At 42.4% G+C, this 15983-nt stretch overlaps 1 protein-coding gene across 2 annotated transcripts in view; it reads right to left on the bottom strand.

Moving 5' to 3' along the window:
* TMEM114 (transmembrane protein 114) overlaps window positions 1–15983 on the bottom strand; it is a 780869-nt gene that overhangs the window by 174352 nt on the left and 590534 nt on the right. Inside the window, exon 4 of one of the 2 annotated variants that reach the window (XM_069210614.1) lies at window positions 8746–9155. The exons of the other annotated variant lie outside the window; for it this stretch is intronic. Coding sequence (XP_069066715.1) covers window positions 9142–9155 — 14 coding nt within the window. The 3' untranslated portion in view covers window positions 8746–9141. Of the gene's footprint in view, window positions 1–8745; window positions 9156–15983 lie in introns of those variants that run through there. 2 annotated transcript variants of the gene reach the window in all.

Here is a 15983-nt window from a genome sequence, read left to right on the forward strand (position 1 = left end):
GAAGAGTTTCTTTAGTTCTGATTACTCCTGCATTGTCTAACTCATCTTATTATCCTCTTCTGATTCAGATGAAAACGTGTCCCAAGTGGGTGTTTCAAATTTTTCCTTCTATGAAATTTCTGGAGTTGTCTAAGAATCTCCTGACTAGACTTCGCATAGTGGCTTGGAAACTGAGCATATCAGTTTGCAAAAATAAGGTTTCAAAGAGTTACCATTAGCTTTCCAAGGCTGTAGAGGCCAGTCTGTTCTGAAGGCATACTCTTATAACTGGGATTCCTTTAAATACTGATGAAGGTCCATGACCATATATAATTTGAAAGAGTAAGGTGTTTATATATGATCTTTTCTCCTCTCCAGGAGGTGTTCCATTTAGGTCTGAAGTCGTCTTCCCTTTGGGTCCACAAGGCTTCTATTAAGAGAATTATGGGATGGCATTGAGGATTGTGAGTCATTTGCTGTTCACCTTAATCATGTCTGTATATAACTAGTTCCTAATTAGGACTTTTCTTTGGTTTCAGAACTCTTAAAAAACCTCCTTGTAACCTTCACAGAAGGTTGCTTTCAAAATTCTTGCTCTTAAGGAATTTTGCCTAGGGTCTATTAAGAAAGCCAGGACACTAGGAGTCTAAATCACAAACTACATTTTGTAGTACATAAACTAGTACCACAGTAGTACTACTTACTTAGTACAATCAATTTGCAAACCTGCAAGAGTAAAACTTCACCTCTACCTCTCCTTTCTTTTCTATGGGCAGATTCTTACACATGTAAGTTTACTAAGTAGTAGTAAATGTGGGAGGTACTGGGCAGTGGCTGAAAAAATTGAATACTTACTACTAAATGGGAGGTGTTTAGTGAGTACTACAGATGGCTTTAGGTAAAGGCAGACACCTACTTACAAAAGAATAAGCCTATTGATATTCACAAAACTGCATTTCTAAAGTTACTACAGGCAAAAAGACTCAAAACAGTATTAAATGTACTCCAGTACAGACGGTGGAAGTAAGGTCAGCCCCTCAAATGTCCAACCACTAGTTCTGCAACACCCACTCTCCCACAGAAAATAATGGAAGCAGCGACTTAAAATAGAACCCAACAGTAAATATTGCTAAAGTAAATTAATTTTTTTCAACTTTTTAAAAATATATTTAAATTTAATTTAACGCTTTAATTATATTTAAATAAAAATGTATGTTATTTTATGGTAAAATAGTTTGCTAACTTTTTTAAATTATGAAATAATTGTAATTTTTTTTTTTAAATAATTAACTTAATTTAATGAATTCTGTACCTATCGCTTTATACATTTTAATTTAGATTTGATTTTTAAAATAAATCCTAAAAATAATTTAAATTTAATTTACTATATTTCATTTAATTAAATATTGCATTTAAAATTATGTTAATAGTGCTGTAGCATTTTATAACTGTGTTCTGCATTTCAAATAAATAAATACATAAAATGAATTTGACATTAATTTGTACCATACACATTTTTTTACTAGTTACATTTTAAGTTTAATAAACTTTTTCCTCTATACTTTATCTACACCCCAGCAATGGAGAAGTTTGCATCCATAAAAAAAACTTAGTAGTAGTAACTTTAGACTCTTAACTTAATTTTGAATTAACTTTTTAATTGATGTAAATATATTGGTCAATCTTAAAATAATACTGAGATTTATTTTAAAAAATCCTTAATAAAGTTAAATGTTTGTACGTATTTATTATGGATTACAAGTCACAAAAAGTTAAATATACAATTAAGTTAATTATTTCAAATATAGATTTATTTTCTAAAAGTTATTAAGATACTGTATCATTAAATATGTATATGTTATAAAAAATATAATTACATTAAACTAAAGTTTTATATATTTTTAAACAGTCAAAATAAATTAATTTATTTTAACATGAATTGCTGCGGGTCCTATTTTAAGTCCTGTCTCCACTATTTTCTGTGGGAGAGTGTTGCAGTACCAATGGTTTGCATGTGTGGTTTGGAATTTAACTCCTGGATCCCTTTTTAGGGGCGAACGCAAATCGCTCCGTCTCCTGTTGTAATCTCAATTTGGGGTTCTAATCACACCCATGTCAAGTCAGTCATTTTCATTGGTTTGTGGGCTTAACTTTTAAAATCTGTTTGCTTTCATTTGTGAAAGGCATGCATATGTCCTGCCTTTTCTGGTGTGTAGCCCACCTTCATAGCATCGGTAAACTACTGAAAACATACGAGGATCGATGTTTTCAGCACAATTTCCGTACTACTTTATCTTTTTATTTTCTATGCAGTGCCTTCGCGCTGCATTTTACATTGCGCAATTGTGCTGCGTTTTTTTTCTTTTAATTTTTATATTTTTTCTGGTCTTTTTAGTTCACATTTCATATACTCATAACCCCCACCCTACATTTATGGTGCTACTCTACACATTATGCACTCAGACTACTTACAGTGCATTTTCAGTCGTGAACACAATTTATCACATTTGTTTTTGTGGGTGTTTTAAGCGACTAGGGATGGCAAGATAAAGCATCAGGTCTCATGTGCTTTTGTATACTTCTGCATTCCTTGAGGAAACCACATGTTAATCCAAGCAGAACTGCAGGCAGAAGCCCTCTGGGTGATCTCCAGTGCAGAACCACACAAACTTGCCTCGACATGTCAGTGGTCACGGTGTAGCTGTGCTGTATCTAAATATCTTCAGACTAACTCAGGGGAAATTTGCAATTCTGCATGAAAACAGGGAAGGGCTTCATCAAGAATGTATTGTACACTTTTATTAAACCGCAATAAATCTTTTTAACTTACAGTACTAGTGGGATCCGCATTTTAATCTTTCACCATTGAAATCTGTGACTTAATTTGATTCAGATGTACATATTTTTTATAAGAAAAAGTCGTGCAAAACAGAAGCTAATATTTTGTTTATGTTCTGCAACTTTACAGTAGCGTTTGCCCAGTTCAAACCCTGGGTTCCAGGATTTCAAACCTTCCTCCTGAAAAGAGCAGATATTCCTATAAAAAATATCAAAAAGATGGACACTAACACATTTTGAAACCCAACACTCATATATTGCAGAACAACAAATGTCCACTTCATGTTTTGGGGGCTTCTTTCCAGAATGGGCAGTTTGGTTCAAGCTCTGTAGGAATGCTTTTATGGACTGGTCGTGGAAGGGTCTATGGTGGTCATTCTGACCCTGGCGGTCTTTGACCGCCAGGGCGGAGGACCGCGGGAGCACCGCCGACAGGCCGGCGGTGCTCCAATGGGGATTCCGACCGCGGCGGTAAAGCCGCGGTCGGACCGGCACCACTGGCGGGGTCCCGCCAGTGTACCGCGGCCCCATTGAATCCTCCGCGGCGGCGCAGCTTGCTGCACCGCCGCGGGGATTCCGACCCCCCCTACCGCCATCCAGATCCCGGCGGTCGGACCGCCGAGATCCGGATGGCGGTAGGGGGGGTCGCGGGGCCCCTGGGGGCCCCTGCAGTGCCCATGCCACTGGCATGGGCATTGCAGGGGCCCCCGTAAGAGGGCCCCTACATGTATTTCACTGTCTGCTGCGCAGACAGTGAAATACGCGACGGGTGCAACTGCACCCGTCGCACAGCTTCCACTCCGCCGGCTCGATTCCGAGCCGGCTTCATCGTGGAAGCCTCTTTCCCGCTGGGCTGGCTGGCGGTCTGAAGGCGACCGCCCGCCAGCCCAGCGGGAAAGTCAGAATTACCGCCGCGGTCTTTCGACCGCGGAACGGTAACCTGACGGCGGGACTTTGGCGGGCGGCCTCCGCCGCCCGCCAAGGTCAGAATGAGGGCCTCTGTGTTGTTTTTAGGTTGAGATTAGCAGCACGCAAGCGCTGCTTTTCTGACGTGTTGGTATGTGTCTGGGCTATTATCCACGCCCACCACACGCCCAGCACTATCACTTGTCATTGGGCTTGCCCTTCAAAAATCCTTTATTTTCATTGGTAAATGCTTTATGTTCGTCCCTCCTTTGGGCGGTTTAGTTACCACCTTGGACATCGCCCCTGTTACATGGCTAATTGCACTTTTGCTGATACTTTTGACTGCAAGTGAACTTCTTTTTCCTTTGGTGTGCTGCTTCACGCTGATGCTGTGGCGCTTTGAATCGTCTCTATTATGTGAAACTGTATTACTTTTCATTTTCAATTTATGTGGCAGGAAGAGTCTGGTTAGGAATTCACAACACTAATAGCTCTAAGTCGAGGAAATGCAGGACCCATTGCATTGCAAATGCTTGTTTCTATAGTAACTTCATATTCGTAAATTGGGCTCCACACCGTTTCTGAGTAGAAACATGCAACTCTACTCTATGTAGTAAATGCACACTCGAAAATGGTGAATAGACAAAAGGAATACATTTGCTACAAAGTATAAATGTACACATGTAGACTCACTCACATGTAAATGTACCTTTGTGAATAGGTTCCCTAGGAGATTTAAAGATCCTTGTCTTGCACACATTCTTTTTTAAGGATGTTCTCAAACAGAATAGTCTTGAGGTTTGGTCCTTACTTTATTACTATATGTACTACTGCTTTTAATTGGAAACAGAAAATTGTTCTTTCCATGTATTTTGTGTCCTTTGGTTTCTCAGGGTAAGTGGAGCTGCATAACTAGGATGTTAGGACTATGGTCTATATTCAGAGGGTGTCTTCATTTTGACAATCTGTTTCTCTCTTTGTCAATTTTGGTGGAGTCAGATGGGATATTAACCCTTTGCTCTGACTTTAAATCTATGAGTTAAGTTTCTCATTGCTTGGGCTTATGATATTCAGAAGCCTGCTTGTCTTCTGGGTGGTTGGGGTAGAGTAGTGAGAGGCAAGACTGCTTTCTGGTTGGAATTCCAATTCCAAAGTACTTCTTTCATTGAAATCGGCAGAGCAATTTGGTCTGCTTCTATATTCAGTAAACAATAGAGGTGTATATCTGGTGATTGTCCTGTAATGTTGGATCCGTAGTGATCCTTGCTATGAAGTAATATGTAGAGATTATTTTTGTTAAAATTCTTCTGTGTTTATGCAACTTTTCAGTTTGTAGTCTTTTATCCTAATTAATTTAATCTCAGCTGTTTTAGCTTGGGTGTTGGTCATTTATTGTGGCTGAAACGAGGACAGGGACAAATAGGTACTGCTTAAACTATTTCCAGGTAAACCATCACTCTGAATCCATTATTTCTCTTCCCACTCTCCGTTCCATTTCGTTGGTCAACCAGGCTGACCTCTGGGGAGAAGGTTGCATTGATCAACGTGATTACATTGAAGATGTTAGGGTGATGGGGAGATCTTAATTTGTGTGCAGTGACAGTAGAGCAGGGCCATATTTTTTCATTTTAGATTGGTGTTTGAGAGTGGGAGTGAGAAGAATGGACTCTGAGTAATGCAATTATTGGTAAGCATTTTAAGAGTTCTTTGCATCAACATCCTTTTCTTTCACACTATTGTTCCTCCCTCCGCAACCCACCTTACCTAACCTTCATCTCTGCAGCCTTTCCTACAGTTGGAGTTTTATTTTCACTGTTTTTTTCTTTTTTTACTATTATCTAATTCAAAACTCAACATTCATGGGCGATTCAGAGACTCTCTCTAGCTGTAACCACGGGTTGATGCTTGAATATTTACGAAATGAACCAAAGCCTTGGTAGAAATTTGAAGATTGTCACCGAACACTGACCAAGGGTTTTGCCCATTCTTACTCATGAGACTGAGATGCATCAAAATGCTCTACAAAGGGACTTCATATTTTACATCAAGGTATTTTACGCAGTGGAAAATGCCTCCTACTTCAGACAGTATTTTTCTCACTTTTTCTTCATCTAAATTACATTCATTTCCATACTCATGGTCGGTAATCTATTTTAAAGATGTCTTGTGTAAGAAGATTTTTTATTTATTTATATACACATAAATCTAATCTTGCACTGCAGTGTTTCTGTCAGTCCTCTGTGAATATGACTACTTCCAAATGTGTTCCTGGATGATTTGAGTCCTTGGCACATAGATGTATTGTCAAAAAGCTGCACTGGTTTCTGTTGGTCGGACGTTATGTGGAAATAACAGATACAACATTTCTCATGACAGCTCGTGTGCATGCTAAACCTCTTCATTTCTGGTACACAGTGATCTTAGCGCCAATTGAAAAAAAATGTTCCCTATAGTTTTAAGAAATGTCTTACTGACCTTGTAGGCAGAAAATGGGGAAGGATAACATAAAAAATAGCACCTCCGTCTCCTCACCTGCAGACAAGATTTGTAGTGGACTCTCGGTGGGCTACCATCCGTCCTTAATCCATGGTGCATCTCGTAGCTCACTCTAGTACCTAAAGCTCCTTTCAAGCTGCTTAATCTTCCTGTTAGTGAACCAGTGGGCCACCTGGACTCCTTGAACGTGCCCCAAATTTTTCTCTGTGTTTACAATTCTTGCAACCATCTATCTCCTTATTTATTCCTCCTTGCTCCTCCAGCGATATGAGAATGCCATGTTTACTGGTGATCCCTTGCCACACCCAGCAACCCGTGTTTCGAGGAAGGACACAGCCAACAATTTAGTATGGTCCATTATGGAGTCTTCTGTTTAACTACTTCTCCAGGCAAAATATTCAGGAACATGCTTTCAGCAACATATATTTGCCCTTCACACTCAAGGCCCTTCTGATTAACATGAGTTAACATCTTCCAGTTGTTGCCTTCCTCAGCACAAATGAACTTCACCTATCAGTGAGCCTGATATCCCGACTGCCTTCTCCTACTCTCTCCTCACTTCGAATTTCAAAATTGAGGCCTCTTCCCAGTGCACCTGATGGGCCCAGGTCTAGCCTTTCAACCAGCTATTGCTAATTAGCTGGACATCCTCAGGCACTCTAGGACAGGCATAAATCATGCTAATCCTGACCCACCTTTCATATTTCTTTATGCACATTTAAAAAAAAACATAACTTACTCTGCCTTTTCTTGATATATTGTTCTGTACAAGCAAATTTCAGTGGTTCTAGAAAGCTCATTGCTTATCAGTCAGCACCTAAATCCATCCTTGCATTTGTGGGCCTGCAGTAGTTAAAGCATTGATGAGATATTCCGTTTTTTGCCCAGCCCTAAGATGAATTCTCTCAGTTTGTAGCAAAATATTGTGTAATTAGCCAGGTAGAGGTTACATTTAGAGATCATTTATCAACTAAGCAAGTCCCTTTAATAAAATATGGCTTTTGTGGCCCAAATAACAGCTTAATATTTGAGTAAACGAAACCCTCCTTCTCAGTTTCGATGAAGCCACCCTCACCTATGCTGCTGCCACACACTCAAATTAACACAGGCGCACATGCACGTATACACACAGATGAGCAAGTGTGTGCATGCACGTGCACGCACACACACACATACCCATTAGCAGCATTATGTGCGACGGGCAGGACCAAGCTCTCTGACATGCCGTGGAGTAGATTTAAGCTAGCCTGGACATGCTAGGAATTTACTGTATTAACTTGTATGTGGTCCCTTCTTCTCATTTGCCTTCTTAAGTTTTTTAGTGCACCTGACCTTGCCTCCATACCCATCGTCTAAGCTCCTGAATCTAGAGCATGACCCTTCGTGCTCTGTTGGCCATTCACACGCCTCTGACTCCTTTGGCCCAAGGTGCTGCTTTGATCCCAGCAGTTAAACCCGCTCCTTTTTTACTAGCATTTGTAGGTTTGACACATTCAACTGAAAGTTAGAAAAAACTTTGGGCCAGATGTATGAATAAACGCCTTTGCGAATCGCAAATAGCGATTTTTAAGAAGTCACAATATGGAATGTAACATAATTGTGATTCGGAATTAGCGATTTCTTAAAATTCGCTAATGCAATTTGCGAGGCCGAAATACCGAATCGCAAAATAAATTGCGATTCGGTATTTGAAAATCGCAAATTGCGAGAACGCACACCTGGCAGAGCCTGATGACATCACAAGCAGGAAGTGAGTCATTCTAGGCAGTTTTCAGGTGCCACACCCAAAGGAGCAGTGAGAGAAACACAGCCCAGCCACAGGGAGCAAGTCTGTGAACAAGGCAGGACTTCACATCAGCATGGACAACTCTGCAAATGGAAAGGAGAAGGGAGAGAGGAAGAGAAAACTCAAGTTCAGTGAGCAGGAACTGGAGGTGCTCACTGAGGAGGTGATGAGGAGCCATGACCGGCTGTTCAGGAAGAGCTCACTCCAGGACCCAGAGAGTGAGAAGCGCAAACTCTGGGCAGACATACAAACCAAAATCTGCCCTGTGGGGGTTGTGCAGCGCTCAGTGGAGGAGATCAGAAAGAGGTGGTACAACCTGCGTTCCCGTGCAAAGGAGAGGGTGGCCAGAAGACTACAGGAGGCAAGGAGCACAGGAGGTGGACCATCCACTGAGACACCCTCCACCCCCATGGAAGACCTGGTGGAGTCGACACTCCTCCCAGAAGCTGTCAGTGGGGTCACTGACATAGACACATCCAACACACCAAGCACCAGTAAAGGTAAGTGCAATATTGAAATGTAACCCCATATCTGTATGTACAAATGCCCCTCAGGAATTAGCAATTAGTGCAAAGCATTGTGATAAGTAGTCCATTCCACATCTTAGAAGCAGCACAACAATGCCTTATGGGAGTGGTAGTCCACAACCCAGAGCTGAAAGTAGCACATAGAATATAATTAAGTAGAGCGACACCCAGAAGAACACAACGCCCACTACATAGTGATATGATGTAACTGTACATTTATTACCATTGTGTAACCTTTGGTGATACATACATAAATGACATGCTGCACATTGTCGTTGCAGATGGCCCAGGCCCAGCAGCATCAGCATGTGCCGTTGTGGGGGATTCTGAAACCCAGCCTCCATCAGACTCCAACACCAGTGAGTCAGTGAATATTGCGCCTATCAGACGCAGGGCAAGGGCTGTACCTCTCCCCGAATTGAGCCAGGACTCAGATGACATGCAGGATGACGGCCACACTCCATCCCCAGACGGCAGATCCACCGTAAAGCAGGAGTCCCAGCCCCAGCGTCACTCAACACCCTGCAGGAGGCCTCAGTATGCAAGGCACACAGGACGTGGAAGCAGGAGAGGGTCCATCAGTCTTCGGTGGCCTGGAATCCTCTATGCTTAAACTGCAGCGCCTGCAAAATAAGAAGATTACGGCAATGCATAGGCAGATGCAGGCACACAATGCCAACATGGGGGGGCTGTATCGGCAGTTGGAGTGCCTTAATTCGAACATTTCCAAGATGCATGAGGGACAGATCACAGCTGCCGAAAACACCAGGGAGCTGACCAATGCAGTGAAGGAACTCTGCACAGAGATAAGGCCTGACAGAGTCAGCCACCGCAGGCATGAGAAGCGATTTATGGGCATGTTTAGTGGATTCTTTAGATAGGTCAATCGCCTTGCAACATCTACAGCCCTCATATCGCGGTGTGCTGTGGCTGCACAGCTGGAGGCAGCGCACAGCAGTAGGGATGTAGCCCAGGGACTGGTCCAGATAACATATGTGCTGGATACTATGCTGCGTAACCGCTCTGCTACACCCACTGAACTTGGACTAGTGGAGACTGAGGACTCATTTAGCCTCAGCAGCATTGCAGTGCCCATGACAGATCCTAGGGGTCGCAGTGTCAGGCACAGCACTGCCACTGAGGCAGGTACCAGAGGTGCTGGTGAGGCCACTGCGCACTCGAGTGGCTTGCGTGGCCGTAAAAAGTGACTTTAATGGCCACAGGGGACTGTCAGCATTTTCTTTTTACAGTGAACTATGAATGAATAGTAAGACACTGTTAATGCTTATTTTAGAGACACATGTGTTTATTTTTTTTGCTAATGACACTTATGTTACCTGATGTTAAGGTAATAAAGGTACTAACTACCAGAACACATGTCAGTGAAGTTGTGTTGTTATTACTTACATCTGAAATGGTTGTGCGTGATGTCTGCATGCCTTTGCCTGCCTTCTGCTGTACTGGTCCTGTCTGCTGGTTGTAGGGGTGGTATGGGATCATTATCCTCATCTGAGTCTGGATCAGATATTTCCACAGGTATGCCCCTGGTGGTAGCTATATTGTGCAGGATCACACATGTGGCCACTATTCTACAGGTCGTGTCCGGGCTGTACTGTAGTGCCCCTCCACTTTTGTGGATGCACCGGAAGCGATTCTTCAGCAGGCCAAAGGTGCGCTCAACCACATTGCGGGTTGCCCTTTGTGCTGAATTGTATCTCTGTTCTGCTGGTGTTGTGGGATTTAGGTAGGGCGTCATCATGTAGGTGCGCACTGCGTAGGCACTGTCTCCTGGAAGGAACAGAGGGTATAATGAGTAAGTGAGCCATTTGACGTCACAACGCCATCAATGCACCAGTGTACAGAGGGACAATACCTAGTAGATATCCTTCACCAAACTCCCCAGCTAGCAGTCTTGTGTGAATCCCGCTGTGGCGAAAGATGTACGAATCATCTGTGCTACCTGGGTACCTGGCCACGAGATCAGTTATGATGTAGGAGGCATTGCATATCACTTGTATATTCATTGACTGTTGATATTTACAGTTGCGGTACACATACTCTGTGGCCAATGGTGGACAGATTGTAACATGTGTCCCATCTATGGCACCTAGGACGTGGGGGAACTGTTCTATCTTGTGGAAATCTATTTTAGTCTGCTGTATTTCCTGTGGGGTGTGTGGGAATCTGATGTACTGGTGTATCCTGCTGAGCATGGCATTGATAAATGCATTGAAAAATCTAAAGAGGGCACTCTGTGATACTCCTCCAGCTGCTGCTATGACCCCTTGATAGCTCCCTGAGGCAAGTAGGTGCAGGGAGCATAATACCTGCACATGGGTGGGTATGCTATTTGTCCTATGTGTTGTGCGCTGCAGTATGGGTTGTAGCTCAGCCATCAGGTCAAGTATCATGGCTGAGTTCAACCTGTACTTATCATATATCTCCTCCTCAGTCTGGTCAAAAAGGGTAATGCGCACTCTGAAAATGCGCTCCTGTCTCCTCCTCCCTCTCCTCAAACCTGCCAAGATCCTAATTTTCCTCGCTATGACGTAGAGTGCAGCCATTGTGGAAAAGAGTCTGAGGCATTCTGGGCCTCTTTATATAGGTTGCACCTGGTTACCACCTGGTTTCACTCAGTGGTAATTTGCATGTGCAAAAGGCCATTCTGCGAAAATTCGCAATTTGCAAATTTGTGATGCATCGAATTGCGACATGGTTTTGCGAGTCGCATTTTGCGTCTCACAATTTCCAAAGTGAAATACCGAATCGGTATTTGCGAGTCGCTATTCCGACTCGCAATTTGCAAAATGCTAATTGCGATTCGGTATTTCATGTCGCAAATTGCGAGATGCAAAATGCGGCACGCAAAACTATGTCGCTTCGCAAAAAATCGCAATTTTTTGATTCCTTATTTTTGGCCTGCGAATGCCTTTCATGCATCGCAGGGCACGTTTTTACATTCGCAAACGGCCAAATTCTGCGATTCGCACCGTTTGCGAATGCAAAATGGTTTGATACATCTGGCCCTTTGTTACTTCTTCTCAGTGTTGGGAGTGGAAAAATATATGTTGCTTTTCAAACTGTGCTGGAGGTCTTGTACAGAGACAGTTGTTATATAGAAAGGCATGTGGGATGTGTTCTATATCTGGTGTGAATCATCTTTTGTTTCGAAATGGCTTCAGCGGCATCCATCTGCCGAGGAAATTGGGTGAGTACTTTCAGAGACAGGCATATAAAACCGGGGCATTCACTGTTCGGGTGCATGGGCCACAGTTATGCCATATTTTTGAGACATCTTCATGAAGTACATTATCAATAACATGAATCAAATAAGAATAATTGACAACGTCTGAGAATATCTTTAAAATCTGGATTAGTTTGATCCTCATGTCACAGGTCTGGGCTTTCCGGGAATACAGCATTGACATGGGACAGGAACATCAGGATCGTACCTCAGACCCCTGAGGCCATTCTGGTGCAGGGGTACACTAACCCTTCATTTGTACCTGAACCTTCGAGGTGATCGCCCATTCAGCCCAAAGCCTATGAACATTTATGAGATATTGGAGACCTGGAGACCCTTTCCAAATTCTGTGGGAGGAGGTGTCCATCATTTTGAGCTATGACACTGGGAGAAAGGCACATGCTTACTGATGATACATCTCTTCCTTATTCTGGACTTTCTGGAACAAATATCCATAGATTCTGGGAAAAAGCTGTCTTTGTACTGGGCTTTGATATGGCCCTAGCCCTACTCTCATGTTTCCCACAACGTCTGTCCTGCTAACCTCCTTGTGTTTGCTCTCTTTAACATGCATGTAACAAAATGGTGGAGTAGTGGAGACAGAATTTTCTCTGAGCTATCTTTCACGGCTGAGGTTTACAGGCAGACCAGTATGCATCTAGAAAAATGTATCCATTGGCTTTTTTGAGCCGCCATTTAAAAATATTTATAAAAGCCCTAAAATGCCTTGATTTGGGGGGACCTTTGAATGTCAGACATGTAGCACTTTCTTTAATATATAGTTATTGGCTTTGGATGCTTCGACTTAAATGGTGCAAATGACTAGCAGGGAGAGGGGTGGCCAGGAAGTAGTGTACAAGGCTTGGTGCAGGATGGGAGAAATGCGAACAAGGAGGGCTGTGGCCTTGGAGAGATGGAGACAGGGAGCAATATTCATAAAGAAACATACAACGAGTAAGAGGTGTAGTAAACAAGAGGTGTGGGCAGAGAGAAATGAGTTGAGAGTGGTACTGTTTAGGGAGAAGTAAAGAAAGAAAGATGCAAGCTATAATAGGTGTGAGCAGCCACAAACGTGGGCAGGGAGCACTGGAGCTGTAAAAGTTATAGTCTGCAAGAGGTGTGGGCCGCGCGCAGACTGAGAGTCAGGCGCATTAAAGGATGGAGGCAGGGAGAGGTGATTGAGAGCAGGGAGAGGTACAACAGAGATGTGTTGGCAGAAAATTATCTGGGTGCTAAATGTGCAAATTGGGAGAAATATGGGCACGTGGAGCAATGGGCTGGAAGAGGTTCAGGTCCAATAATGGTTAGGAAGAGGTAGTGGCAGGGAGACGTACGGATTAGGAGGGGAAACACCCGGAACAACGACTCTGAAACCACGAAGTAGTGAAAAACGAAAGCGAAACAATGCTTTCGTTTTCCACGACTTCCTGGTTTTGGTACCTTAACCACGTATGTCTGAACAATGTACATGAGTGGTTAAGGTACAGAAGAAGGGAGTCGGAGTCGAGGTGAAGGAGGAGATAAGTTGGGTTGGGACTGGGGCTGTTTTTTTGGGGGGGTGTTGGGTGGTGGGGGACTTGGGGTGATTAGGGTTGTGGCAGCAGATATGATAATATGAGAATATGCTAATGATTTGTGTATGCATACTAATAAGAAGAACAATATTAATGAGTAAAATGTACGTGTAATGTGCAAAATGTGCCCACGGGGAGTGTCACAATTTGTGTTAACAGTACTGAATAATGTCAAAGTGTTTTAAAGTTGTATTAATATATCATAATTAACGATATAATCTATGTTTGGTAATGCCATACGTTCTTAGTTTAGCCAAAGGCCTAGTCGGCTCTGGGCCTTGCCTGCTTAAACATGGAGACGCGATGAGCTGCTGCAGGTTGGAACTGCAGAGAAGAACCTTGAACTGTACAGAGTTCAACGACGAGCTGTACTAAGAGAAAAACTGCAAACTGTCAACACCAGAGCAGTACGCGCTCTATTGGCAACAAAAATGCAAAAACCCATCACTCTCAAAACAACGTAATTTATGCATTGTGCTGATATGTTGTGGTTTAACCTTTTGCATTGCAGAGTTCAATCCTGAAAACTTATTTTTAATATGCTTACAAATACTGTTCCTTTGCAATGTATTGCTGCAGGTTTTCAGAGTGTGTTAGGGTGTGGCCCCTTTCCAGGGCCTTCCAGAGACTTTCCCTGCAACATGCCTGGGCGTGGTTCTGGGCTGGGCCAAGACTCTATAAAAGAGAGCTAGCCCAACTCCCAGTGCTCACTATTCAGAGGTCCCGGTGCACAGCAGCAGCTTCTTCCTGAGCTCCTGTCCCGGCTGCCTATTTGGATCTTCCAGTCTTCTGCCCTTCATCCTTCATTGGTGATCATTGTTCCAGGCGGTAAGATGGTGGTTGGACTGTTCCGACACCGTTATTGAGAATTTTCATATTCTTGGTTTAATTCTTAAATGAGTAACAGATTACTTGCGCGCTACCATTTCTTGACATTTATATGGTAGTTTACAAATAGGCAAGACGCGCGATTTGTTTCATAAAGGTTTGACTTTGTTATTCATTGCGTGCTACCATTTCTTGACATTGGCATGGTGGCTTAAGAATCGACAAGACGCGCGATTCGTTTTATGGTGTTTAAACATTGTTGTCCATTGCGCGCTACTATTTCTTGACATTTACATGATGTTTTACAAATTGGCAAGATGCACAACTCGTTTCATGAGGATTTAACTTTGTTGTTCATTGCGCGCTACCATTTCTTGACATTTACATGGTGGCTTAAGAATCGGCAAAAGAAGCGCGATTCGTTTCATTGTACTTTGATCTTGTTATTTATTGTGAGCTGGTATTTCTTGACATTTACATTGGCAAGACGCGCGATTCGATTAATGATGATTTGACTTTGATATTCATTGCGTGCTACCATTTCTTGGTGTTTTACATGGTGACACTCGAATCCGCAAGACGCACAATTCTCTCCTCGAGTTTATTTCATGTTGTTTATTGAATGCCACTATTCTAAGATATTTATTATGTAATATTCGAGTTGACAAGTTATGTGATTTGTTTCCTGAATCCATATTGTGTTATTCATGGTGCACAATCCTTTTATGGTGTTTACTATATATATATATATATATATATATATATATATATATATATATATATATATCTGCAATATGCGCAATTTGTGTTGAAACATTTTAAGAGTACACAGAAGGCCAGAGTTTCTAGATGCAATATTGTATGGTCCTAGTATACATTCTCAAAACAGGATTTATATGACTGGTTTAAAATTTAGTCAGAATGTTTTTTCTGATTCTCATGTAAAGGAAAGTACTTGAATAAGAAAGTTTTCATTTAATTCATCTTGATTCCCTTACAGGTATCCGGCCATCTTGAAACTTAGTCATTTTAAACTTAACTCTTAGATTGTTCATGTTTTCAGAGTGACTAGGCTTAGAATCATAGTCTAGTATTGATTTCAGGAGATATAATTTTCATATTGTGTGTTCTAACCTTTTTTGTTACTACAGGTCTCCTTCCCAGCTGTCCCCTTCCTAATCCCCTCTTCTCCTCTTGAACTCTCTCAGTCTCTGTGATTTATCTATCAGAGTCTTGGAGCTGTTCAGTGGTGGACGTGTTGGGAACGTGCACAGACCCCGAGGATCTGGTGACTCTGACACAAACTCACCAGCGGACAGGAGACGATCAGAACAAATTGATACAATTATGTGTAGAGTAGGCTAAATGGACTTTCCCAGGACTTGAACAATGGAGCTACAGACTAAGAGCTGGGAGCAACAATTTAGTTACCTAAAGAACCAGATGATGTTCTCATCGGCAGAAGAACCAATCATGGCAATGGAACTTGACTCTCAAAATAATGTAGACAAGTGGTAAACAAAATTAACAGGTTAGAGTCATAACCCCTGATAAGATTGACCAATGGGCAAATTGTGGGACGGACTGAGAGACCCTAATAAAAAGTCATGACATAAGGGGAAAATTCAGAACGGAGAGGGGAAAAGTTGATGACTTCAGGAGACGCTGTCCGAAGTGCTGAAACTTGGACTTGCTTCTTGTGAGCCCGAGTCTTATTGATGACTGATGACCTGGAGATGAAGTCTGACTCATTGCTGATCTATCTTGGATAGGTAGCTATAACAAGAATGATTAATGAATGCTTT

This window comes from Pleurodeles waltl, chromosome 10 (genome assembly GCF_031143425.1).
Source record: "Pleurodeles waltl isolate 20211129_DDA chromosome 10, aPleWal1.hap1.20221129, whole genome shotgun sequence".
Classification (NCBI taxonomy): domain Eukaryota; kingdom Metazoa; phylum Chordata; class Amphibia; order Caudata; family Salamandridae; genus Pleurodeles; species Pleurodeles waltl.